Source organism: Natrix helvetica (assembly GCF_964273705.1).
Source record: "Natrix helvetica genome assembly, chromosome: 5".
Lineage (NCBI taxonomy): Eukaryota > Metazoa > Chordata > Lepidosauria > Squamata > Natricidae > Natrix > Natrix helvetica.
This window is the reverse complement of record NC_138551.1, coordinates 30,680,508-30,708,018: the sequence shown is the minus strand read 5'-3', so window position 1 is coordinate 30,708,018 and position 27,511 is coordinate 30,680,508. Positions and strand designations below refer to the sequence as shown.

The following is a 27,511-nucleotide window of genomic DNA, read 5'->3' as shown; positions in this document are numbered from 1 at the left end:
TGGGGGCGCGACTGACGCCTCCTTCCAGCTGACCGGCCTGAGGCGGGGCCCTTTGCGGAAGCGGTAGCCTTTGCAGCGGCTACGAGGCGAGGAGACAGTTGATTTGGGGTGCGGAGCCTGGGCGAGCTGGAGCCATGGTGCAGGTCTACAACTTGCACCCCTTCGGGTCGCAGCAAGTCGTCCCTCTGAAGCAGGAGCCGGCGCTCTTCTGCTGCGGGCGGGACGTACTCCTGGTGGCCTGCGGCTCCGGCGCCTGCAAGGTGGAAGTGTTTGCGGAACTCTGCGAGCCGCTCGGTTTCTTCAGTACCCTGGGCCGAGTGCTGTTCATGGCCTACGGCGAAGTGGGTAAGCGCAAACCTGGTTGGACATCCAGAACCGAGTCGGAGGGAAGGAAAACAGTTCACGAAATACGCTGCCTTTTCGGAAGACCAGACATTTCCTTCCTAAACGAAGAATGGGCACTCACACTCCAGCAGAAGCCAGAATTTTTGTCTTGATGGGCCATACATAGTTTGGGGGGAATTTTGTGATCATTTTTGGCCTTGTTGGCACTTTTATCAAATGATTGCTCGGGGCCCTTGATCCTTTATAAAATCATGCCAGGAAAGCACTCCACCCTTTAGGAGTTAGCGATAGTCAGGCAACATATACATTTAATAAATAATAAACCTTTATACTCTTTCCAGTATGTGAATTACCCCATGTTCCCCTTCTACCTTGATACTTTTTCTGGGAAGGTGGAAGCATTTATAAATAGAGTGCCCTGGACTCATTATTGGTTCAGTGACAGGCTTGGGGAAAAAGATGTTAGATGCTGGAATTTTGCTTGCTCTATGCCAGTTTCCTATTGATTTAAAGGAAGAATCAGCTAGAGAAGGAGGCATGTTATAAGTATGGGCTTATTACTGTCCCCAGACAGTATATTGAGGATCCCCAAATGTAAACTGTAAATCATACCTTCAAAAAGCAATTATGAGGTTTGTACAACATCAAGCCTAATGATTAGTGCTTAATTTGAAGGCAACCTCATACTGTAATCACAAGCTTATCTTTCCAGTAACTTTGAGTTTCCTATTTGAGCCAATACTTTGTCTAAGAATGCTGTTCCTCCTTATTCTATAGTCAATATGATCAGCATGGCTGTTAACAAACTACTAGGATTTTCCTGTTAACTGTTATCAGCAGACATAAAAACACAGTCTTTCCCAGTGTGATGTAACACAATCCCCATGTAGTAAATCAGGGTATTGTGGCTAATTATGAGAAATACAAAATATAAAGTCTGGTGCATTTAGCACGATCTTCTGATGGAACTGCCAACTAATTCAAAAACTTAGTTCACATTATAGTTTGATTATACACACTCCTATGTTTCACTGTGGCATTTACATTTTTGGCCATGTTTTTTTCAAAATCAATTTTTGCTTTTCAGGAGATTATGTGGCCACTATTGAGGAGAAACACAGCACCCTCTTCTTACGAGTGTATGTTAACTGGAGATGCATGTCCTCTGGCAACTCACGTGTTTGTGTGCGGATGCAAGGTCATAACCCAGAAGCTTCCTATACGGAGACCTCAAAAGAACAAATGTCAATCATAGAAATCCCTCTTTCTGATCCTCCCACATGTTTCTCCTGTTGCCCTCTATCAGGAGACCTCCTGGTTGGCTGCAAGAATAAGTTGATATTATTCCACTTGAAGCATTTATTTGTGAGTGAGGATGTAAAAGTGCTTGACTTTGAACGGTCCTTAATTTTGCACATGGAGAAGTTCACCCCAACTGAAGTTGCATTTTGTGCAGGGTATATTGCTATCACAGCAGAACTGGAAGTCCTTGTCTTCAAGCTACTAACTGGGGAGAAAGTAACTTTGGCTGGTAATAGCAAACAGCATATCTGTGAATCTGTAGAGCCTGAAATACCCATTAATGAAGGTCAGTATGATATTTCAAATACACAGATCAAGACTGCTTCTCAAGATGACTTTTCTGGTCTTGATGAAAGCAGCATGCAATTGGCTCTCATTCAACAATCATTCTGTTATAACAGTGGTGAATGAGGGGAACTTACCACCAATCCTCATGGTTATGGTCATTGCAGCATCCGGTAATCACATGTTTGCAATTTGGATGCTTGGCAACCAGCTTACAATTATGAGATGATGGCATTCTACATTCATTGCCAGCTTCCAACAAGTAAAATCAATGGAGAAGCTAGCAGGAGTTTTCAAATGGCAATCACCTGACCATGGGATGCTGCAATCATGTGAGATTCCCCCAATAACAGCAACTGGGATTGCCAATATAAGTCAGAGTGGGGGATGTGATATTGTGGTTTATGACTATGGAGATTCTCAGTCATCCAGGTCATGGCTTTCCCAACGGTGCTTTTTCAAGAGGCAACTGGACTTGTTTTTCTTTGAAGACATGGTAATGTTTCTTCTATTCATTTCTAGTTGTCTTGAGAGTTGACATTGTATACTGACATTCTTTTCCGCTTACTAAAGGTATAACACAGGAAGTTGATCAAACTCAATCAGAATCAGATGGGTTTGTTTTCTGTCAGCAGCCCATGGAACTTCTTGGAGAAGAAAGTAGCAAGTGTGAGATATCTGTTATTTTGGAGTCAATTAGCTTAACTGATGAAGATTTAAATATCCAAGTGCAATATGTCCTGTACAGGTAATAAAACATTGTTTATCATTAATAGATTTTTGTAGATATGTATTGTGTATACAATACATAGCTTAGTAACATTTCAGAAACAAATACCATCATCTAATATTATCGGTTCACTTGATCCATATACCTGGTTTTAGCAAATCTGATTCATATAACATGTTCATTGCAAGGTATATTTACAGCTTATAATAAGCTAAAACTAAAAGCATCCTGTGGATATCATCTCTAGTTTCTACTGACAGATGAAATTACAGCTTATGTAATTGTGTCAGCAGCTTACAAAAAATATAAAATGAAACTTCCTTGGTTTAGTTAAAATAAAGCAGGCATAAACAAAATGTTCATTTTCCAAGCTATGGATAAATGGGCAATGTTAAATTCATCTCTGTCTATATTAGTCTTTCTTCAGCTGCTAGGACAGAGTCCACATGTATATAGTTTTCCCCCTAATGATGATAAAACAGCAACCATTCCCCCAAAACTGGTTATATTACTGGCATGATTTCCTCTCTAATATATAGGGTTGTTCAAAGTTTAAAAATGTAGCATTTCGTGTCTCTTTTTCCAGCAGCAAGTACTAGCTAATATAGTGATATATTCTACTGGTTATGTTGATGTAAATAATTTCATAAATGATGTAAAGTATCAGCAGCCAACATTTTCAGAAATGAATCAATTAATCCTCAACTTACAACAGTTTGTCAACATAATATTATAATGGTCTTAGAAAAACTGTTACAAGCCATATTTGAAGTTAACCATCACAACAGCCCCACAGGCATGTGATTGCATTTCAGGTGCTTGGAAACTAGTTTACATTTACAATAGTTGCTGTGGTAACTCTTGCGGTCCTCTGATTGTGATCTGTGACTCTTCCCCCCCCCCCCCCCACTTTCAACAAGCAAAGTCAATCGGGGAAGCCCAATTCATTTACCCACTCTCTGATTTGCTTAACAACAAAACTGTGGTAAAAATGCTCAGTCTGGGCATGTGATAATTTGCATTATAACCACACTGACCTAGAGCAGAAATTTCAATTGTGAGAGGACTACTTGTAAAAAAGTATTTACCATTATTTATACTGGATCTTTTTATCTGTAGAAACTATGTAAGCCATTTATTTGGTTTCCATGTTAAGTAAAAGGTAAGATAAGAAACCAAGGATGGAAACTAATCAAAGAAGATCTAACCTAAAACTAAGAAGTAATTTCTTGACAGGGAGAACAATCAACCAGTGAAATGGCTTGCTTTCAGGAGTTGTGGGTGCTCCATCACTGGAGGCTTTTAAGAAGGGACTGGACAGCCACTTATCTGGAATGGTATAGGGCTATGATGGTGAACCGATGGCATGCGTGCCAGAGGTGGCACACAGCACCCTCTCTGTGGAAACGCGAGCCATCACCCCAGTTCAGCTCTGTCGTGCATGCATGCGCACCTCCCAGTGGCCAGCTGGTCTTTGGGTCTCTGCCATGCATGCACGGGAGGCATGCAGTGGGGGCATGCACACATGCCCGTTGTCACACGTGGAGGACAGGGTGTGCATGTGGGGTGCCACACATATACGCGTGGGGGGTTGGGGCATGCATGTGTAGGGGTGGGGCAGATGCAAGGGTCCACGCGCAAATTGCATTTTGGGGGTTTGGGCACACGCGCACTTCACTCGGTCCAGAAAAGATTAGCCATCACTGGGTCTCCTGTTTGAGCACATGGTTGGGGTACAAGACCTCCAGGGTCCCTTCCAAGTCTTATTCTGTTCTAATACAGCAAAAAAAACAAAAGGAACACCTACAATGTCTTATGTGCCAGTTTTAGGAGGTTATTTTAGCCAAAAAAAAATGCAAATTGTTAGAACTATTAAGGAATTCTCAAAGTGGAAGACTAGTCAGTCTCACATATTGGTTTGCTAATGGACAGAAATCTTAAGAGATCTGCACCCTACTTAAATTCGGACCCTGCTTCTGCAGGAGCAGTTTCCAATACAATATGAAAGCGCAAGAAATTGCATAAAGATTCTTGTGATTTCATTGTAAAAGTAGAAAACGACTGGCTTACCTTTTCATTTCTCACTCTTCTTTGTAGGCGTTTTGCTCTTGATGTGTCCTCATTTCCTTTTTCTGTTGAAGATGCCAAACTGCACTCTCTTCAGCTGCTTCCAATATATGAATCAGGTACATTTTTCAATCTACAATATGATTATGGAAGTTGTGGAGAAATATACCCCATTTCCAATATTAGATGACCATATTATAGATAAGCTATAGCTTACAATGAGGAAACATTTTCAATAAATACAATACCATATATTGAAAGCAAACTTCACTTTCAGTAACTTAAGAATTTGTGTCAGAGTCATATTTAAAATAGCTTTTTTGTGAGAATTTCATAATTCCATAAATCATAAATCCAATCTTAAATTGGAATACTGTGACAATTTAAAATTTATATAAATTCAGTTGAAAGTTTCTAGAGGTTACAATATTTTTTAATTAAATACAATGTTTTAAATTCATTTTTTATTTTAAAAATTTCTTTGAGCTTGTACCATGATGTAACAAAGTTGGATGGAATAAGAGAGAAGGATCTATTGATTATGAGAAGAGATTGTTGGAACAGGGCTCTTGTACTCAACCCACAAAACATCTCCTAATTCATATGGTATAAATGTTAATCTAGTTTTAGATGCCCTTCTGTTACTAATGGTAATTTTGCTCCAGGATCAATTGGAGTTTAGAGCATGTGAGAAAAGTCTGCAACAAATTGTTGCACCAAGAAGCTGGCCAATCAGTCATTTTTTCTTCTTCAAGAATGTTCCTATTGTGCTTCCTCTTGCTTTTGTTTTCTCCTATCAGAATGCCAGAATTCTGGATCCACTAAACATACTCAATCCTCATTAGATAGTTTGCAGGGAATTTTTCCCTCCCTTTGGTGTTTTCCACAAGGTTTGTCTGGCTTTTGTATTTCTATAAATTTCAGGTTCTTTAAGCCTTCTGATTTTATTTTTAATGTGGATTGCACCATTTTTGCTGTACTTGAATTGGTGTTACAGAAAGCTTGTTAGCATATATTTCCTTCTCCAATATGATGCTTTCTTTGTGTGTTGACTTACAGTGCATCATCCATAGACACTTGAATGAGATGAATGATCATAGAAACCAAATATATCTTCATTGACATCATTATCATCCCCAATTAGATTAGCCAGACCCCCTATAGTTCATGTAGTTTTCTAAAGTTGTTTCTAAAGTTATTGGATCAAGAGAAGGCTCAAAGATTGCAACTCTTACCTAGTGTCTGGTGCTAGATATTCTCTTTTCTCTTTTTTTTTCATCTAGGGACTTCTGTCGCGGCTAGGGAAGAAGATACAACTAAACAAGAATTCCTGAGTTTGTTTTGCTTTTTCTCTCTACCACATGTGGCATATCTATACACAATCAATAACTTAGTGGAACTTATTTCTACCTACCAGTATTCAGAAAGATCTCAGCAAGCAGTTCTTACACCACAGTTCCTGCATGTCATTACAAGGTATCACATTTTATTGTCCATCATCCTTCATTGAGGTCCAGAACATTCCACCAGTAGTTCAAGTTCTGTGTTGAGAAATGGGTTGCAGAGTTTGAGCACAGGTGGCCAAGAATATATATTGATAAGCAGCATTTATTTTTGATTCACCAGATGTATATAGATAAAATTCTACATGGTGCAACATGAAATGGGGCAGGAATTTAATGCTGGAATGAAAAAAAGTTTTATTTTAGAAAATCCTTCTCTAAAATCTATCTCTATCTCTAGCTGATTAGTTCAAACAATACTTCTATATATTTCACAGTGTATTGTGTTTACATTGTTACACACTAATAATCAAGATTGTTTTTTCTTCAACCTGATATTCTGTATGCTTTGGTGTTTAACCCTTAAAATTCTCCTGCTTGAACAGTCTTTTATATAACACATTTGCAAGGTAACATATTGGCAGTGGACTGATGGATATATCCCAGCCTAATTTCTCTTTAATTTTTCCACTTAGCAACAACCTACAGTGCTTTACAGTGAGATGCAGTGCAGTAGCAGCTCGGAGCCAAGACCCCTACATTGATACAACATTAAAGGTGCTCTGATTCATTTCTGAATTAGCTTTGTAGGCAACCTTTTAGAACTTCAGCATGCTAGCTGGGGAATTCTGTGAGTTGAAGTTCACACATCTTAACATTGCTGAGGTTAAGAAAACCTTAAACACTGCTTTAGAGGTAGCGTTGACTAGCTGTGGGATGGCTTCATGGTGAAGATGAAAATGAAGTCTGAAGAGTTTCAAGATGGACACAAAAACAGCAAAGCTAATATAAAATGTGTATTTCAACAGAAATATCCTAACTTCATCAGCATATTTGAAAAAATTGAGCTACCAGTTTCTGATCAAGGAAGTTATCTTGAGTAGATAGTTCAGTAAAAAGTAATTTAAACCCATTAGATGTTTTTTTCCAGTAAACATCTCTTGGAACACATGTCTGGGTATCATTCCAACCTCATTGGGTAACATTTATATTAGAAGTGTTAAGAAGTACTCCTAAGTTAATGATGCCTGAATAGTGTTTAAAAACACAAGTGAATTACCGTATTTTTCAGAGTATAAAACACTCTGAAGTATAAGACGCACCTAGCTTTTGGGGAGGAAAACAAGGTGGGGAAATCTGCCTCTGCTTCCCTGCAATTTGCCTCCTTGTAGCAAACAGCCCGTTTCAATTTCAGCACAGCCTGATTAGCACAAGCAGCTGATTGTCGGGCCTCCAATCAGCTGATTCAGGCTGCAGGGATTGCCATAGCCTATTGCCACCTCCACGCATCCCATTTTCGGCCTCCACACACCCCATTTTTCGCATGATCTGGGTGGAGGGGATTGGAATGGGCAGAAAATGGAGTGTGGGGCACGCAGAGGCCAAAAATCGGATATGGAGGCTAAAAATGGGGCGCCCGGAAGCAGCAATAGGCAATGGCAATCCCTGCAGCCTGAAACAGCTGATTGTCGGTGGCAGATCCAAATGACAATCAGCTGCTTGTGCTGAAGCTGAAACAAACAGGCTATTTGCTGTTTGCTACAAATTGCTGGGAGGCAGAGGCCAAAGGGTGGGACAGGTGGGCAGGGCTACATTCGGTATATAAGAAGCACCCAAATTTTCACCCTCTTTTAGGGGGAAAAATGTGTGTCTGATACTCCAAAAAATACAATATTAGGAAAACAAAATAAAATATCTTTGTAAATATGTATAGAATTGTACCATCATCACACCTCATAAAGCTATTATTAAAAGCCCACAAAGATTTAAGAAACCTTAAAATAATAAACCTTGGGTTTATTTTATTACACGCTTTGGGGAGAATTTTTTATTCATTTATTTGGGATACCACCTGATTTTCAGTGACTCTTGGAGCAACTTTTAAGGATCAGGTGGATGGATGAAGCTATTGGCCAACTTGGGATGCCTTGAGGTCACAAATGGGTGTTGGAGGATGGCAAGTGATCCATTTTCTGTTCTAGAGAATTTAAAGATATAATAATGTAAAGATACACTGTTTCTTCACAGGCTTGTCCCCCCGTGTCTCTTGATGTTTGTACCTTGAGGATGCAGCTTTTTATAGGATTGAAAGCCATCTCTCACTTCAAACACCATATCATCATTTTGACAAAAGCAAATTCTGAGGATTTTCTTGAGAAAAAAACATTTAAACGAAGACTTCTGTAAGTATAACAGTTTTGAGTTTTGGAGTGGAGGCAAGATTTTGAAGTTTGGGGTCAGAAGGAGGTCACTCAGCAACTGATCATCTTGAACATATATTCTTGCCTTTCTATTGCTATTGAAAGAATCCTAAAATAGCTGACAAAATTATTATAGTTGCAAATTCAAAATTCACTAGTGCATATGTATCCTTTCAGTTACCGAAAGACTGATAACATCAAAACCAAGGTGCCCCCAGAATCTGAACGTGGTTGGAATTTGTATATTGTGAACACAACGTCAACTCTCCAACTCTACAAAGAAATGGTACTGTACTATTCTGCATTTATTTTATTGGCTTATAGGAGTAGGATAATGTACTGTGTCCTAACATAAACCTGAAAGTGACCTCTTTTTCTGCTTTAGGTAGAATACAGCAAGACCTATGAAAATGTAAGAACGGAGAGTTGTATTCATCTCTTAAGTGAAGCTCATTTGCTAGTCAGAACAGCTTTAATGGATCCTGCTCTGAAAGATTTGGAGGAGGAGAAAGCTCTGCTAGCAGCATTTCATGAGAGTTGCGCTCTTCTTGGAGACTGTTACAGCAGGTTTGAATATTTAATTTTGCAAGAAAAATCTTTATTCGGATCATATCAGGGAGGGAATTATACTGGGGACTTCATTGGAGAATTGTCTTCTTAAAGACCATGCAATGCCTTAGAGGCCATCATAGTAGGTTAGCACTACTATGTTCATGTCTTAAAGAAGATGAATTGAATTTGAATTTGAATTTATTAGCGCTTATAGACCGCCCCCCCTCCCGAAAGGGACTCGGGGCGGTGTACAGTCCATGTCAAAATACATCATTAAAACAATTAAAATTACTAAATTGACAGTATGTACATATAAATATAAATAGATAGATAAGAGGAGGATAAAAGATGTGCAGGACTGTATTGCTAATAAATAATTAAAATATACAGACATTAAAACCCCAATACCCTATAAAATTAAGTTTACACAGTAATCCCCTTAAAAACCAGTAAAAATATATATGCCAGGAGATAGGCGTTGAAATTAGGCCAGGCCAGCCAGTTGGAACAGGTGAGTCTTCAGTTTCTGCCGGAAGGAGCGGAAGTCAGTGGTGGTTCTAATGTCGGGGGGGAGGTCATTCCAGAGGGTTGGGCCCATCACAGAGAAGGCCCTACTCCTTGGCGTCGCCCGCTGGCATTGCCTAGCGGACGGCACCAGGAGAAGCCCCTCCCTGTGAGAGCGAATTGGCCGCTGGGATGTATGTGGGAGGACGCGATCCCGCAGGTAACTGGGCCCTATGCCATGGAGCGCTTTAAAGATGGTGGTCAAAACCTTGAAACGCACCCGAAAGACCACAGGCAGCCAGTGCAGCTCGCGCAGGAGCGGTGTTACATGGGAGTACCTGGTACTCCCCATGACTGCCCGCGCGGCTGCGTTCTGGACTAGCTGTAGTCTTCGGGCGTGTCCCAAGGGAAGCCCCATGTAGAGAGCATTACAGTAGTCCAGGCGAGACGTCACCAGTGCATGAGTGACCGTGCGTAGGGCATCTCGGTCCAGGAGGGGGCGCAATTGGCGCACCAGGCGAACCTGGTGGAACGCCCCCCTTGCCACGGCTGCCACATGGTCATCCATTGACAGCCGGGCATCTAGGAGGACGCCCAAATTGCGCGCCCATTCCACAGGGGGCAGCTGTTCGCCCCCTATGGCCAGCGCTGGAATCAGCTGACTGAACCGAGGTACCGGTAGCCACAGCCACTCAGTCTTGGAGGGGTTGAGTTTGAGTCTGTTGTCCCCCATCCAGACCCCGACGGCTTCCAAACACCGGGACATCACTTCGACAGCCTCACTGGGGTGGTTTGGGGTTGAAACGTACAGCTGAAGTAACCCCTCTACATCTTCAGCTTAGCTAACAGAAAGGAAGGGAGAATAGATCAGCCCAGGTTATGTATATATTATGTATATCTATATATTATCACATATATATCCACTGTGTGATTTGTGTGTGTGTACCACTGGAGGATTCCAACTGATTTGGACTGCAAGTCCCATAATCTTTAGCAATAGCAGAAAATGGGAGTTGTAGTCAATTCATTTTGAGAATACAGAATGTCTAGGAAAATAAAGGACTTTGCAATAAATCTCCCAGTCCATACCTTTCTGTTTGATTTATATATGATATGATTAAGAAGCAGCTTGAACTTCTGCTTTCAACTGCCCACATTTTTACTTTTTAAAAAACATTTTTATTATGTTATAGAGTATTATGAAGTACAAAATACAAAAGTAAATAGAAGAGCAGTGAGGAGGGAGGGGAAAGGGGAAAGTGAAGTGAGAAAAGATGGGGAAGAGAAAAAGCCTTGACTTCCGACTCTCTCTGTTACAGTAAAACAAGGCATCAACATCAAGTCACAGCTTTTTGCTTTTCCATAATAGTATGAACAAGTCATTTCTATAAAGATCTATCAGTCTAATTTGTAAAACCCAAAGTCAGAGTTACATTCTTTGAACATCAAGCACGAAGTTCAGAAGCGGTTTCCATGTGGAAACAAAAGTACTTATGTTCTTTTCTTTAAGCAAAGTAGTCAGTTTTGCCGTTTCAGCCAACTCCCATCAATTTCTGTAACCATTCTTCCATGGTGGGAATCGAAGTGTCCTTCCATCCCACATTTTTATTGAAAGGAGTCTTCTCTTATATGCCTGAACAATATACACCGAAATTAAGAAGCTTCATAGTTAACCTAGCATGGATCTTGCCTTCATCTTCTCTGCTTCTATTCTCCAGCTCTTTTTTCCTAATTTTGTACTGTGATCTGTACCTGTCTACTTTAACAGCATGTGCTAAGTTTGAAGGGAAAGTAAGAAGTCTGAAATTTCCCAGTCTAATGGTTGAGCTTCTCTTCCTGCAAAATAAATCTGATCTGTGTCTATGTTTTTAGCACAAGACTGTCAAAAGACCAACTCTAATTATAGTTACCCAAACAGGGAGATGTTTGTTTTATTAAAGTGCTCATATTAAATGGATTTTAATGTCTTTTTTGTTGACTTCTATGCTTTCAGGTTTGACACTAAAGACTTCCATCTTTCACTCCCTTACTATAAAATGTCCAGCCTTTCTATATCTGACATTCTGAAGCGAGTAACATTTGAAGATAAAACACAGAAGTATGAAAAAGGTTTTATATTCTACTTGCAGCACTCCTTGTATGAAGACATAGATGAAAAGCTAAATGAAGTAAGATGATAAGATTTCTTTGGTTGTCCTTTCACCATAAGAAGGTTCATGCCTTGTTTTGACTCTTGTCTTCCATTCACAACAATGAACAGAGTCCACGGAACGAATGAAGCATTTAAGAAAATTAGTGGGACTAACTTCTTTACTGTTGGCCACCAGAATGTTAAATAAATACTGCAAATACAGTGTTTCTTCAGAAATTAGACCTGCTAATCTTTGGTAAGCAGATTTAGGATCACAACTTTAAACAGTCAATAGGTTTGCTGTTATACACTGAGAAGCTATAGTTCCCCTGTGCCATATATAAAAGAAAGCCAGTTTAGCGTAGAGCTATGCCTTGACTGACACTTAGTGACCATTTGGAATTACTTTTTTAAAAAAATTATATAATAATAATAATAATAATAATAATAATAATAATAATAATAATAATAATAATAATAATAATATTAATGCTTCTAGACCGCCCCCTCTCCCGCAAGGGACTCGGGACGGTGTACAGTTCACACAAAATATAACAAGATACAATAAAATTAAATATGTACAGTTGACAATTGACATGGAGGAGGTTAAAATGCAGTTAAAAGAACTGTACAAAGCAGATATAAAATAAATTCAAACCCCTAAAAAACAAATACAGTAAATTAAAAAAAACCTAAAATAACCAGATATAATACATTTGCCAGGAGGGACAGTTGAATTATGCCAGGCCTGCTAATCGGAACAGGTGGGTCTTCAGTTTTTGCCGGAAGGAGCAGAGGTCAGAAGTGGTTCTAATGTCAGGGGGGAGGTCATTCCAGAGGGTTGGGCCCATCACAGAGAAGGCCCTACTCCTCGGTGTCGCCCGCTGGCATTGCCTAGTGGACGGCACCAGGAGAAGTCCCTCCCTGTGTGAGCGTATTGGCCGCAGGGATGTATGTGGGAGGATGCGATCCCGCAAGTAACTAGGTCCCGTGCCATGGAGCGCTTTAAAGATGGTAATCAGCACCTTGAAACGCACCCAGAAAACCACAGGCAGCCAGTGCAGCTCGCGCAGGAGAGGTGTTACGTGGGAGTACCTCGTACTCCCCATCACAGCCCGCGCGGTATTTCGTATGGTATTTCGTAGACTCCTTGGTTTTCTAGTTGGAGTCTACAAAATACCATGCAAAATCTGCCCAGCAATATACATAGGACAAACAAACAGAAGGATAAATGCATGCATCACAGAACACAAGAACGCAGTAAGAAAAAAAGAAAAAACTTCCTCCCTTTTCCAGCACCTTAAAGCTACAGGACATGAAATCAACTTTGAAGGAGCCAGGTTAATCTCCAAAACAGAACACCTCCACAAGAGAATAATCATGGAAGCCATCGAAATAGAGAAACACCCCCACAGCATGAACAAACGTGATGATACCTCCCGCCTACCAAACATCTGGAAACCAGCCCTAGCCAAAAAACGAACTCCACCCACCACCCAAGCCGTTAAAATACAAAACAACAATGCACACACAGCCTGCACCAATCAGCACCAATCTACCAATCATGATACAACCACACAACCAATCATTCCACTTACTGAAAAAAAGCCAGCATCCCATCCCCTCCCACCAAGATTTACAGAAAGACGGCAGCTCCGTTCCCATTTTAAGCCCACATTGCTTGAAGGTGGCAGGTGAGATCCTGCCGAAACGTTGCAAAGACAATCTCAACCTTACACGGGAAAAGACCCGAATACAACAAAACCAGCATACCTACACCCGTGAAAATCTACGAAAACATATATATATATATATATATATATATGTTTTCTGAGGTTTTCGCGGGTGTTTGTATGTATGTCTTTGGTTGTTCGGGTTTTCTCCCGCGTAGAATTGGAAGTATCTTCACGACGTTTCGATGAAGTCTCATTCATCATCTTCAGGCTGGTGCTTCCGGCTTGGTGCTTCCAGGAGCAATGTGAGATCTCAGCCGGTTCCTCCTTTTAACTGCCAGTGGGGGTTTGTGCTGATTGGGTGGGAGCTTGGCTGCATTCTGATTGGGTGGAGGTGTATTCTGATTGGTAGGGGGCTTGGCTGTGTTCTGATTGGATGGGAGTTTGGTTGTGCTCTGATTGGATGGGGGCGTGTTCTGTTTGGGTGGGGGCCTGGTTGTGCTTGTGTTAGTCTGAGTTGCAGAGGGATTTGAGCTGGTGAGCTGCTTTACTGTTGTTTGGCTTCGCGTTTGTGGTCGTGCCACATCTCCGTGGTGGGCATCAGTTTGCTTAATGTATGGATCTGAGGGGTTTAAAGTGGCTAATAATGCAGCTGTGGTCTGGCTTCTGGTTTGTGGTCCGGCTTCTGGTTTGTGGTCTTTATCGGTGTGGGTTTGGGCTTGCTTTTTGCGTGGATGTGTGATAGTGACATCCTGTGTGGTTTTCGCGAGTGTGGGTCTGGTATCATTCTTTGTGTTAGGGACTCGTTTGTCAGTGAGGGCGGGTTTCCAAATGGCTGGTAGGCGGGAGGTATCATCTCGTTTATTCATGCTGTGTGGTCGTTTTTCTATCTCAATAGCTTCTCTGATTATTCTGTTGTTAAAGTGTTCAATTTTGGCAATAGTTCTGGTCTTTTTAAAGTCTATATCATGTCCTGTGGCTTTGAGGTGTTGGACCAGGGAAGAAGTTGGTTCCTCCTTTCTGACTGAGTTTTTGTGTTCTTCAATGCGTGCCTTTATTCTTCTGTTGCTTTGTCCAACATCCTCTGCACCAGCAAGCCCCCCAAAAGCAACTTACCCAAAGAGGAACAGACAGCACTACTTAACCTAAAAGAAGACACTAGCATAATAATCCTTCCAGCAGACAAGGGGAACTCCACGGTGGTCATGAACACATCTGACTACCAAACCAAATTAACCAACCTACTCCAAGACTCCACTTACAAACCCCTAAGCACGGATCCCACCACCTACTTAGAAAAAACCACCAGATCCAAAATAAAAGCCTCCCCCATCAGCGAAGAGATTCAGCAAAGAATCATTCCCAGAGAAAAATCATCCAGATGCCCTAAGCTCTATGGTCTCCCCAAGATACACAAAGAAGGAACCCCACTCAGACCCATAGTCAGCTCCATAGGCTCACCTCTACAAAACCTAGCCAAATTTCTCGCCAAACAACTACAGCCCTATGCAGAATCCATCACCTCACACGTAAAAAACTCATTCCAGTTCATAGAGATCATAAAGAAACAAAACTTACAGCCCAGCGACCTACTCGTGAGCTTCGATGTTGTATCCCTCTTCACCCAAGTACCAATCAAAGAAGCCCTGACAGCTATCCAAAATAAATACAACCCCCCCAAACATATCCTAGATCTGACCAACCACTGCCTATCCAACACATACTTCATCTATAATGGACAAAAATACAAACAAATAGAAGGAGCACCCATGGGATCACCCCTCTCACCTGTCATTGCTAACCTCTTCATGGAACACTTTGAAACCCAAGCTCTAGAAAAATCCGATCACAAACCCAAACTCTGGCTCAGATATGTAGACGACACCTTCATAATCTGGCCACACAGGAAAGATAAACTGGACAACTTCCTCACACACCTCAACAGCCTACACCCCAAAATACAGTTCACCATGGAAACAGAAGCCAATAACCAACTCCCCTTCCTGGATGTCTTAGTCTATAAGAAATCCAATGGATCCCTAGGACACACCATCTACCAGAAGAAAACACACACAAACCGCTATTTGCACGCACTCTCACACCACCACCCAGCACAGATCAACTCTGTAGCCAAGACACTCATCTCCAGAACAAAACGCTTAGCAGACGAACAACACCTCAAAACCGAACTACACACTCTCACCAACGTACTAACAGCCAACGGATTCCAAAGAAACAATATCACTAACCTAATCCAAAAAGAAAACCCCACTAAAATCCAAGACAGTGAACAAGAAAACGGCAAAGCCCTCCTCCCATACATAAAAGGCACCACAGACAGAATCAGCAAGATCCTCCACAAACACAACATCAAGACAGCATTCTACACAAACCGAAAAATATCCACCATCCTAAGAAACCCCAAAGACAAAATAGAGTTAGAAAATCAAGGAGTATATGAAATCCCATGCACCACCTGCACCACCACATACATCGGACAAACCAACAGAAGAATAAAGGCACGCATTGAAGAACACAAAAACTCAGTCAGAAAGGAGGAACCAACTTCTTCCCTGGTCCAACACCTCAAAGCCACAGGACATGATATAGACTTTAAAAAGACCAGAACTATTGCCAAAATTGAACACTTTAACAACAGAATAATCAGAGAAGCTATTGAGATAGAAAAACGACCACACAGCATGAATAAACGAGATGATACCTCCCGCCTACCAGCCATTTGGAAACCCGCCCTCACTGACAAACGAGTCCCTAACACAAAGAATGATACCAGACCCACACTCGCGAAAACCACACAGGATGTCACTATCACACATCCACGCAAAAAGCAAGCCCAAACCCACACCGATAAAGACCACAAACCAGAAGCCGGACCACAAACCAGAAGCCAGACCACAGCTGCATTATTAGCCACTTTAAACCCCTCAGATCCATACATTAAGCAAACTGATGCCCACCACGGAGATGTGGCACGACCACAAACGCGAAGCCAAACAACAGTAAAGCAGCTCACCAGCTCAAATCCCTCTGCAACTCAGACTAACACAAGCACAACCAGGCCCCCACCCAAACAGAACACGCCCCCATCCAATCAGAGCACAACCAAACTCCCATCCAATCAGAACACAGCCAAGCCCCCTACCAATCAGAATACACCTCCACCCAATCAGAATGCAGCCAAGCTCCCACCCAATCAGCACAAACCCCCACTGGCAGTTAAAAGGAGGAACCGGCTGAGATCTCACATTGCTCCTGGAAGCACCAAGCCGGAAGCACCAGCCTGAAGATGATGAATGAGACTTCATCGAAACGTCGTGAAGATACTTCCAATTCTACGCGGGAGAAAACCCGAACAACCAAAGACATACATATATATGGGAGGAAGGTCACTACTCCCTCTTTCTGTCCTTCGGCTTATCACAAAGACCATCAGTACAATTTATCAGTACAATTACAACACAAATATATATATATATATATATATATATATATATATATATATATATATATATATATATATATATATATATATATATATATATATATATATATATATATATATATATATATATATATATATATATATATATATATATATATACACACACACATACATACATACATACATACATACATACATACATACATACATACATATATATATATATATATATAATACATTTTCAAACTTTGACTTAAACCTTCCTTTCAGTTGCACATATCAGGCAGAGAAAAATTGCATCCTGATTCCACTTGACTCATTAAATTTAAATCACCCCTTCCAGCTTATCTTCGGGGTAAAATCTTTTTCTTCTCTGGAAGTATCAAAAACTTGTAATCCTTTCTTTTTATCACGAAATCTTTAACCTTGTTAATGTCCTTAAAGAAAAAGTCCCAAATTTGTCTTTTATTTTTCGTCATTCTTCTTTCAGTTGTGTTGAGAGGTTTACATTTGAACCATAATAGTGAGGGTGAAAATGAAAGTTAATATCCAGTTCTTCCCAGGCTGCTATATAGTCCTCTGTATTTTCAGCAGTTTGATAACCTTCTCCTCATGTTTGCATTTCAAAAGTTCTTTGAGGGGATTTTTTCCATCATCAGAGAGCAAATTGACCCACAAATTGGCATATTTTATTTGGAGACCTTTCAAGTATTTTACTTAGAAAACTTTCAAATATATCTCTGGTACTTTGCTCCACCATCTTGGTTTTCTCTTTTAGTCAAAATGGACACCCAAAAATGTACCCAACCGTGATTTGGAATTGCAATGGTCACTCACCCATCTTCCTACGGCCGTGTGCAGTGATGGGATTCAGCCAGTTTGCACCACTTTGGGAAAACCGGTTGTTAACTTTCTGAGCAGTTTGGTGAACTGGTTGTTGGAAGAAATCAGTAGGACAGAGAACCGGTTGTTAAATTATTTGAATTCCACCACTAGTCATGTGATCATATTTATAGCTGTTTGCAGTATCCCACGATCATGTGGCTGTGATGAATGGCTCCCCCCCCCCTCCCGGAAATTGGTGTTTACTTCCATTTCCATTTGAAATGTCTACTGCGGACAATGGATTTGCTTAGCAACTATGGTGATTTGCTTAATGAAAAAAATGTCCTAAAATCAAACTGATCATTTGACTACCTGTTTAACAACTAGAATGAATTATAATTATAAGACTTGTGGACCTTCAACTTGTGAAATTGAAGTCCACAAGTCTTAAAGTTGCCAAGTTTCGGGACCTCTGACCTATGGCATATGGTTAGGGCACTTGGCTAGAAACCAGGAAACCTTGAGTCCTAGTCCTGTATTAGCAACAAAACCAGCTGGGAGACCTTGAGCCAATCACTCTCTCTTAGCCTTAGGAAGTATGCAATGGCAAATCCTTTCTGAAATCTTGTCAGCAAACTGCAGGAACTGACACAGGCAATTGCCAGGAGCCAAGACTCACTTGAAGCCATCAAAAATAAAAAATCATTTTTGAGAAGTCTATTTCATGATCACATGACCTATCTCAAAAGACTCACAATTGTCAGTGATATCTTTGAGAGTGTTTCTTCCCCCACCATGGCAAGAAATTCCACTGGGATAGTAGAGGACTTCCCAGAGTAGTTTATATTCTGGTAAATGGCTTTAATTGGCCAAGGCAATCCTGAATCTGCAAGTCTCCTTGGACAATTCTGTGAATCTGCTGTTTTATTTATGACCTTTTAGAGAGTTTAATAACCGCTGATTACATTTATGTGTTGTGTTATAAATAAGAGCATAACAAGAACTAGATTTATATATCTGTTTGCATTTTTAGGATTTGGCTGCAAAAGTGCTTCAGATATTCCACCGTGCTGAGCCAAACCAGATACCCCACATCCTCTGCAGTCCTTGCATGAAAAATGTCTGCCCAGAAATGGCAATGGAATACCTGGAATTGATAGAAAAGATGGCGCCATCTGGTGACATTGACCATCTGGTGACATTGGCCAAGGCTTCAGTGGCTCTGAAAAAGGCGGATTGGGAGAGATGTAAAAAGGAGCTAGACAGCCAAGCAGAGGTATGGATCATTGGGGGATACCTATCATACATACATACATATATACATACATACATATCATTATAGCATGATAAAGGTAAGTGGTTCCAACAATTAAGTTCGGAAGTACCGGTAGATCTTCCGTGAAGCTTCCCCCCACGACATTTCAGTCTGTTCACCCTTTTGGAGAACAATAAAAGTACAGGAGCAGAGCTGTCATCTGGTCTAAGCATATATTTTTGTTTGTTTTTTTTAAAAAATTGAATTAGCTACCATTCAAAATGTAGACTAGAATCCACCAGCTAGATCTTGTGTTTTATCTGCAGATGAAATTGGTATGTGGTTTTATTCGGGAGCCAAGACTTCTAAAACAGCACATTGAAGGACAGATGTTCCCAACTGAACTTGCTTTGTTTCTCAAAGAGACCACACCTGGATTTCTCCTAGCTTCATTATTGGCTTTACATGAGAATAATAAAATGGAACTGGAAGAAGTAGGCTCTTATATCAAGGTTTGTTGTGCAACATTTTTTTTCTCCTTTTATTTATATATTTAAATATATAAATTTAAATTTATATGGCCGCCTACTAGCTCATAGTGACTCTAGGTGGCTGATATGCAATAAAAATACAGTATAGAAAATAAAATAAAAATACAGTTCCTACCCCCGCCCCCACTTCTTATAGTTAAGATCTGCAAAAATAGTTCTGTTTCCCGTCTGTAGACTTTATGATTAAAGCATATATAAAAATTAAATTGGAGTCATTTTTCTACCTACTCTACGAACGAGAAATATAAAGTATTCAATAGTCTAATTCATGTAATAGATAATTAATAAAGCCAAAGATTGATTCGAATTGTTGTCACTGGGAAGCATGGCTTTTAATGGGGAAATGGCATACAATTGAAAGTGATAAAAGCAATATCAATTTTAAGTGTGGATTTTTTTTCTGGGAAAATACATCTATTCTTTCCTAATTTTGTACTATACCTGAATGTAATAGTTTGATTCATGCATATCAATTAACCAAAGTAAGGCTTGTTTGCAGTTCATTATTCACTTTTCAGTTAAAGCAGTGGTGGGATTCAATCAGTTCGCACCTATTTAGGAGAACCGGCTGTTAACTTTCTAAGCAGTTTGGAGAACCGGTTGTTGGAAGAAATCTCACTTTGGCTTTCCCCCCCCCACTTTACTGGGATGTAAAGCCTTCCTGTAAGGAAGGCAGGAAGGAAACATTCTGGTGTTGTTTCTAGCCTAATCTTTATTGCTGTGCTTACAGAAACTGCCTCTCTGGTTAACCCTTATTACATTGTAACAACTAAGACGAAGCGCCCATCGATGTGAGTGACGTTGAGTTGGCCACACCCACCCAGTCGCATGACCACTGAGCTACGCCTACCCAGCTGGTTATTAGGGCAGAGAACTGGTTGTTAAATTATTTGATCCCACCACCGAGTTAAAGTGAAGAATGAACCCACCAATTTAAAGCTTAGCAGTATTTTTAAAAAGGTGATTGAACACTGGAACAATCTTTGATAGCCAGTGACCTCCCCAGTTTTTGAGGGGAAAAGAGCTGCAGTGGTGTACAGTGCAAGTAATTCCTTCTTTTTTATATTTTTGGAACGCAGATGCTGAGTGGTAAAAATGAAGATGCTGTTCCCCAACTCTTGGTAGACTTCTGGGAAGCTTTGCTTGTAGCATGTACTCAGGAAGATGTTGCACAGAAGTTGCATTTTAAACTTGCTACACAGTATATCTGGAGACTGTCCAGGAAAGAGCTTCCTGACACTGAGCCTCTGAAAACCACTGAAGATTTGGTAAAGTACTTTGGATAGGGAAGAGAGAGACTGTGCATCAGGATAAGTCAAGGCTTGAATAGCAGTAGCAATTCTTGACTTATATAGAGCCCCATAGTGCTTTACAACACTCTCTGAGTGGTTTACAGAGTCAGCATATTGCCCACAACAATCTGGGTCCTCATTTTACCCAACCTCAGACGGATGGAAGGCTGAGTCAACTTTGAGCCAGTCTGGATCGAACTTCATTCTAACCACTGTGCCATCATTTCTTATTTCCCTACAATGTGCTCCCAGCATATTTCCATGTAGCACGGGCAGCACAGAGAGCACAGTATTCTGTGATCCTACTAATATAGCAAAGGGAAATTGGGCTGGGTAATTTTTTGTGAAGTTTAATTGGAGAAAAAAATGACATATGAAATCCCCAAATATCAGCAATAGTGGATACTTAAGAGAGTTGATACGGTTCTGAAATTGTTATTTACCTGTCTAAATGCACAATTAAAAATATCTAATCATCAGAGACCCTGAATTTCTTAAGAAAATAGTGCAGTATCAAATGGTAGGTTATTGTGATTATTTTTTAATGAAGTAAAGATGACTATCTTTGCAGTAAATGTTAAATGGGATTAGAAACCTTAATGTAAACTTGCAGATGACTCTCTGTTTTTTCACAATATCTTTTGTTTGGTTCTTTCAGATAAATTCCTGCAGTGATTATGGACTTATATTTTCTTGGATTATATTCATGATGTCGTTAGTACCTCTTCCTGATTGGAATTCATGTGATGATCTTTCAAAATTGCAAGTATGACACACATGATATTCCTCTCCCCTCTCTCTCCCCACCCCATCAGAGCTCCAGAAGAAGTTTAATTACTCTTTAATTACAGGTCACAGTTATTGTACAACAACTGTATATTTGAAACATAATCATTCCTTTAAATAAATTTTCTATGATAGCATTATCTTTAAACAATTGCAGAAGTAATGACAGCCATTAATAAATTTATTGTAATTGAGAAAAGAGGATAGCTTTCAGTCAGTTAAATATTTTTTTAAGATTCTTAACACTGGTAGGCATTTTAGCATCCATATATACCTTTGAAATAAATCTAGCTCCTTTCAGAAACTACTATTTAATTTGGATGTGCACAAATTGTGATTCAAAACCAAACCCTCTGGCTTGCAAAAATCTGGGCAACCATTAGTTTTCAGCAAAAGATACCGAAACAAAATAAAATTAACTCTCCACTGCCATCTGGGAGTCATTTGGATTTTTATAGTTCACACCGGGTTGCCTTTAGATTTTTCTCAGTTTGGGACAATCATGTGTCCTTGGGATGCAGACAATTTGATTGTAATGAGTGTGAGGAGAAAGAGACTTATCTCCTGCACAAGATGTGTAGTCAACCATTTCCTCCATGGCAGAACACTCTCAGTTCATTAAGGGAATTTTGTTTTTTAAAAAGTGTTAAAGTAAAGTTTTAAAAAGTAATCTAGTATGCCTATATTGAAACTTAACATTGAGACACTACAGGAACATGTTATATATTATTGGTAGCTCTATCCCTCTTCATTCCAGAAGTAGTTTGTCTATTATGTGAGTGTAATTGGTGTACACTTGCACAGAAGAGAGAGAGCTATATATGAAGGAAGGAAGGGGAAGTAGCTGCAGTACAAAGATTCTAGAAGTTCTCTAATCATAGGATATGGTTGGAAGAGAGACCCTTGTAGGCAGAGAAGTGAGGAGCTAACTAGCAAATAAAAGGTACACTAGATTCTCCAAGCTATAGAGAACCTGCTGAAATGTATTGTCCCCCCAATTTCTTGAGCATTCAGTGCCAAGGGTTGAAAACAAAAACAGGCTCAGAGGTACCTCAGCAGTCCAGATAAAGAAAGAAGAGTAAAGCTCAAAATAAAATAACTAAGGACATAAATGGATATGGCAGTTGGAATTTGAGGTTTGCTCTTCTGCAGTCACACTAACAGTTTCAATAAGCCTTCTAGCCTCAAGGGTGAGCATATAATCAGCTCCTTACTTAGTTAGTCTGACCCTTCCCTCCCTCTGAATAAAGTTTTCTAGCATAAGGAGCCAGCTCTCTTCTCTTCCCAACCAGGCACCATAGAAGGATGGGAGAGCTGGTTTATGCAGGCCTGGTAAGGATAATCAAGCAGGTGCTGGAAAACTGCTCTAGAGGAAAATAATTATTGCTGGCTATTCTTTTAAAGACTAGCATCAAATAGCAAAGGGAAAAGGAAGACTTAGTGTTCAATTCTGTACTGTCCTAGTCAATCTTGCAGTTCTTAAAGATAAAAACCTCAGTAAGAGCTGTAACTTTTAAATCCTTAAGTTCAAAAACTTCACATCAAGATAAATTGCTCATTTCTTTTTCATTTTGGTGTCCCTTTTCCAGATCTAATATGTCTCTTCTCCCCTTCTTTCTGAAGTCTCTCTTATGCAGTCCATCCTTCAGAATATCCTCCATTCTCCCATATGTGAAGAATATTCCAGAAGATTCCATCTCAGGTCTGAGCATACATGTTCTTTGTGATACATGTTTAGGACAGCATAAAGCAGCTATTGACAAACTTCTGGATAGATGCCCTGAAGCTGTCATACCTTATGCCCAGCATGAGCTGAGGGATGAAAATCAGGTGAGTGTTAATATTCATAGCTCTCTGATACTGTTTTTTCCTGTCCTCCTAAAACACAAACCATTGCAGTTTCATTTTAATAGTTGCACAAGATTATATTACATCAGTTCCTCAGTTGTAATTTTATTGTACCATATCCAGTCAATTGTTTTAAAACTCTGAGCAAAGTGACCCCATTGTATTGAATGTGGGAAGTGCTTAACTTCTATTTTGTCAAAATGGTGACGTGGCGGTACTTACCAGAACACATGGTGCAAAATTTTGAAGATTATAAAGTATTTTTTTATTGTTGCCTTAATGTAGTTTCCCCAGCCAGGCATTTGCTTGCCTTATCATATCTCATATTATAAAGTGATTGTGTTCTCCTGAAATATAAACGTATGTCTTTGATACTTGTTGGCTGTATAAATTTTGCAGGAGTTTCTTAACAATAACCACATACCCTGTTTCCCTGAAAATAAGACCACCTTGGATAATAAACCCAATCGGGCTTTTGAGCGCATGCGCGAAAGTAAGCCCTCCCCCAAAAATAAGCCCTCCCCGAAAATATTGCAACACAGCAGCAGCCATGAGGTGACCATGCTCGACGCCTCCTGCACTTTAAAAATAATAAGACCTCCCCAAAAATAAGGCCAAGCGCTTAATCTGGGGGTCAAAAGAATATAAGTCCCTGTCTTGTTTTTGGGGAAACACGGTATGTAGGTTATTCTGACAATAGATCATAGATCAGTGGTGGGTTACGACCAGTACACCCTGGTACGGCGTACTGGTGCCTACCAGGAGCACCAGGTACCATTCCAGTATGGTGCTCCGGAGGGCTCACCCGCCCGCCCATGCTCTTTACCGGTATTTGAGGTTTTGTGGGCTTCCATGCATATGCACGGAGCGTAAGACACCTGCGCAACGCTCTGCCAATCAGCTGGAGCGTCACGGGCCATAAGTACGCATGCACGCACTGCGCACGTTCATGTGGTGGATGCACGGTCCCGTTGCCCATTCCAGTTGCAACAGGATCCGAAACCCACCAGTGTCATAGATGTATATGGAAGTATATTGGGTTACTAACCCTGTGTGCCCATTTTAAGCATCAGAAGGAAGTTCTAACCTTGCCCAACCTCAATTGTTTTTGAGTCCATACTTCTTAAATTTTCTAACCAGTTGAATCAGCAGGCCATCAGATTGAAAAAGGCTAGTCCAGGCAAGGCTCCTTGATATTTATAGCACTAAAATAAAAATGGAGCAATATAATTGTGAGGGGTCCTTGCTTGTTTTCTTGCATACATTTCATTTCAAACTAGGTAATATCATTAGTGCTAGTCAGTATATGTATTCCATTTAGAGAGAGACAGTGTCTTTTTGGACCCTCAGAATAGTTTCCCTGAGATTCTGAATTACTCCAAAAATTTAGGAAAGAGACAAGATGATAAATAATATTCAGAAAGTGAGTCTTCAGGAGTTATCACAGGCCATTGAATGCTGCTCCCCTATGCCCGGGATGGCGAATCTATGGCATGCGTGCCACAGGTGGCACACAGAGCCATTTGTCAGGGCACGCAAGGCGTTGCCGTCAGCTGGCCAGTGCATATGCCCACGCTGGCCAACTGAGTTCAGCTTTTTTTAAAGCCATTTTTCGCCCTCCCCAGGCTCCAGAGGCTTTATAGGAGCCTGGGGAGGGTGAAAAGAGCCTCCCCCCCACCCCTCCAGAGGCCCTCTGGAGGTTTCTGGAGCTTCTCTGAAGCCTTCGGAGCTCAAAAAAACGGCCCTATTGGCAAACCGTAAGTTCGGGAACGGACTTCTAGTTTGCTTTTAGGGTCGATTTAAGCCCTCCGGAGGCCTCAGGGACCTTCAGGAGGCTTCCCTAAAGCCTCCAGAGGGCTTACTGGCCCTATGAGCAAACCGGAAGTCACTTTCGGTTTGCTCGTAAGGTCATTTTTAGTCCTCTGGAGGTTTCAGGGAAGCCTCTGGAGGGCCTCCAGGGGGCAGGGGAGGTTGTTTTCGCCGTCCCCATGCTCCTATAAAGCCTTTGGAGCCTGGTTAGGGCGAAAAAAGTATGCAAAAAGTGGAGGGAGTGCCTCTCATGCATACATGCGCACTGGGGGGGTAGCGCATTGCATTATGGGTGTGGCATGCTTACGCACAACCCCCCTGTGCTCCCCCCTTATGGCACCTGAGCCAAAAAAGGTTTGCCATCACTGCCCTATGCTCTGCGGCATTTTGAATGACACTGGAGGGAGCTCTCATCCCATTTCATTGGTTGATAGATCTTGAACCTCTCCTGAACAAATCACATCTTGAACACAGGAGCAGCAAGTCTGGCATATTTAAAGGTTTTCTATGTAACATGTTCACTGCTATACTTTTATGAGTAAATATAAACAGAAGCAGCAGCAACAGAAGAAGAAAAGTTGTATTCCTTTAAGAATAACACTCTTGATTTTCTACCTGGATCTTGTTTTCTGACTGTCTTTAGGCTTTATGGTGGAACAAACTTTTTCCTGAACTCTGTAAACGAACCAGACATGTTGGTGAAAACTACCCTGTATTTCTGTCATCACTGCAAGGTAACAAAATGAGTTTTTATAGCACAGCAGAAATGTAGAGCTTTTGCAGTACATAGAATGGCCTTTTGCTCTCAAGAGGATTTTGTGGAGTGTTTACACTTTAGTGACTACATTGAAGAACTGGATTCAGTGCAAATCACACATTGTGAGATGGAGACCACAAGCAACCATCTTCAAGGAGCAACGTTTACTCATTCATTTATTAATTAAAATTTTACACCACCCATTTTATCTACATTGGTGGCGATACAGGTAGTATTCAATTTATGCCACAATTGGAACCAGAATTTCTGTTGTTAAGCACGGCAATTGCACCCAATTTTGCTATCTTTTTTGTCACGATGGATAAGCAAATCGGTGCAGTTCTTCAGAAAATCAGTACAGTTCTTAAGTGAATCCGGTTTCCTGCCCCCATTGACTTTCTGGGAAGGTCACAAATGGCAATCAGGACGCTATAAATACATGTTGGTTGCCAAGCTCTCAAATTTTGATCACTTGACTTTATTGATGCTCTGGTGGTTATAAATGCAAGGACCAGTTGTACATCACTTTTTTTCAGTGGTGTTGTAACTTCAAATGATCATTAAATGAATGGTTGTAAAATGAGAACTAGCTTTACTCAGGAGTATTAAACACGACATTTGTCTCTTTTTTGCCAGAAACATTATCAGTCATTGCCACGGCACTGGAATTGAGAGACTTCCTTAATGTTTTACCTGAAGATGGGAATGCAGCCTTCTTCTTGCCCCACTTGCTTCAGTGCAGCAGAAGATTGGTGACTTAAACATAAGGAGAAGCACCTGTTACCTTGGATTGGTTTTATGGGATGCAAAGTTACTCAAATGAACAGAACTTCATGATGGAACTATTAAATTAACACTTTAAATGCTGGATACTGCAGGCATTTTCCCATGTACATGGGAAGTGTAGGGTTTGATGGACCTCTAAAGATTGTCATCTGATCTGTGTTAGCAGTACAGTATAGGTAAACTGATGATTCTCAACCTTGGCAGCATGAAGATGTCTGGACGTCAACTCCCATAGCTCAGAAACTCTGAGCTAAACAGGTAGGGGAGATGTTGGTAAGATGCAACCCCACCCCCCACCCCCCAGCCTCTTCTTTATTTGAATCTTCCCAAAGAGCGCTGCAAAAAAAAGCAGCAATGGCTCTAGATTATTTTGGTGAAAGACCAAATAGAATAAGTGCATTAAGCCTATATAAAAGTAAATCTTGCCCCTCAAACATGTGATAATTGGGCCAAAACTTTCTTGCCTATTCTCCCCCTATCGTAACACCTTGCTGCTTGGGGTAGGTTTTAGAAAAGTTTCATCACTCTAAACTGCTGGTGGTGCATGTGAGCTGACTAGAAATCATATAATGTTGCGAAGGGGCCTTCCTAAGTAAATATTTACTGCAATTGTTATTCAGGGCTTTTTGCTAAACATCAGTCATAATGTGAGATGTTCAACTTATTCAATAAGTTTTGTTTCTCACAGAGAAAAAAACAATTTCATAAGGATTCTAAGAAGAGCCAGAAGTTTCAGTAGATCGGCTCCCATGTAGACATTGTTTGTGTTGCAAACAATGAGTTTCTTCAGGTTTTCTAAAACTGAATTAGATTAGAAATCAGATTATGAAGCCAATTTAAAAAGTTG

At 40.6% G+C, this 27,511-nt stretch overlaps 1 protein-coding gene across 1 annotated transcript; it reads left to right on the top strand.

Annotated features, from left to right (window-relative positions):
• On the top strand, positions 1–27,394 carry HPS3 (HPS3 biogenesis of lysosomal organelles complex 2 subunit 1). Its single transcript, XM_081953486.1, has 17 exons — positions 1–345; positions 1,433–1,933; positions 2,506–2,680; positions 4,760–4,848; positions 6,013–6,205; positions 6,708–6,789; positions 8,260–8,414; positions 8,610–8,718; positions 8,818–8,999; positions 11,482–11,656; positions 18,614–18,856; positions 19,162–19,347; positions 20,466–20,654; positions 21,337–21,444; positions 23,088–23,294; positions 25,765–25,855; positions 26,515–27,394. The coding sequence occupies exons 1-17, from the start codon at positions 135–137 to the stop codon at positions 26,637–26,639; spliced, it is 3,021 nt and encodes a 1,006-aa protein (XP_081809612.1). The 5' UTR covers positions 1–134; the 3' UTR covers positions 26,640–27,394.
• The last annotated feature ends 117 nt before the right edge of the window (positions 27,395–27,511 follow it).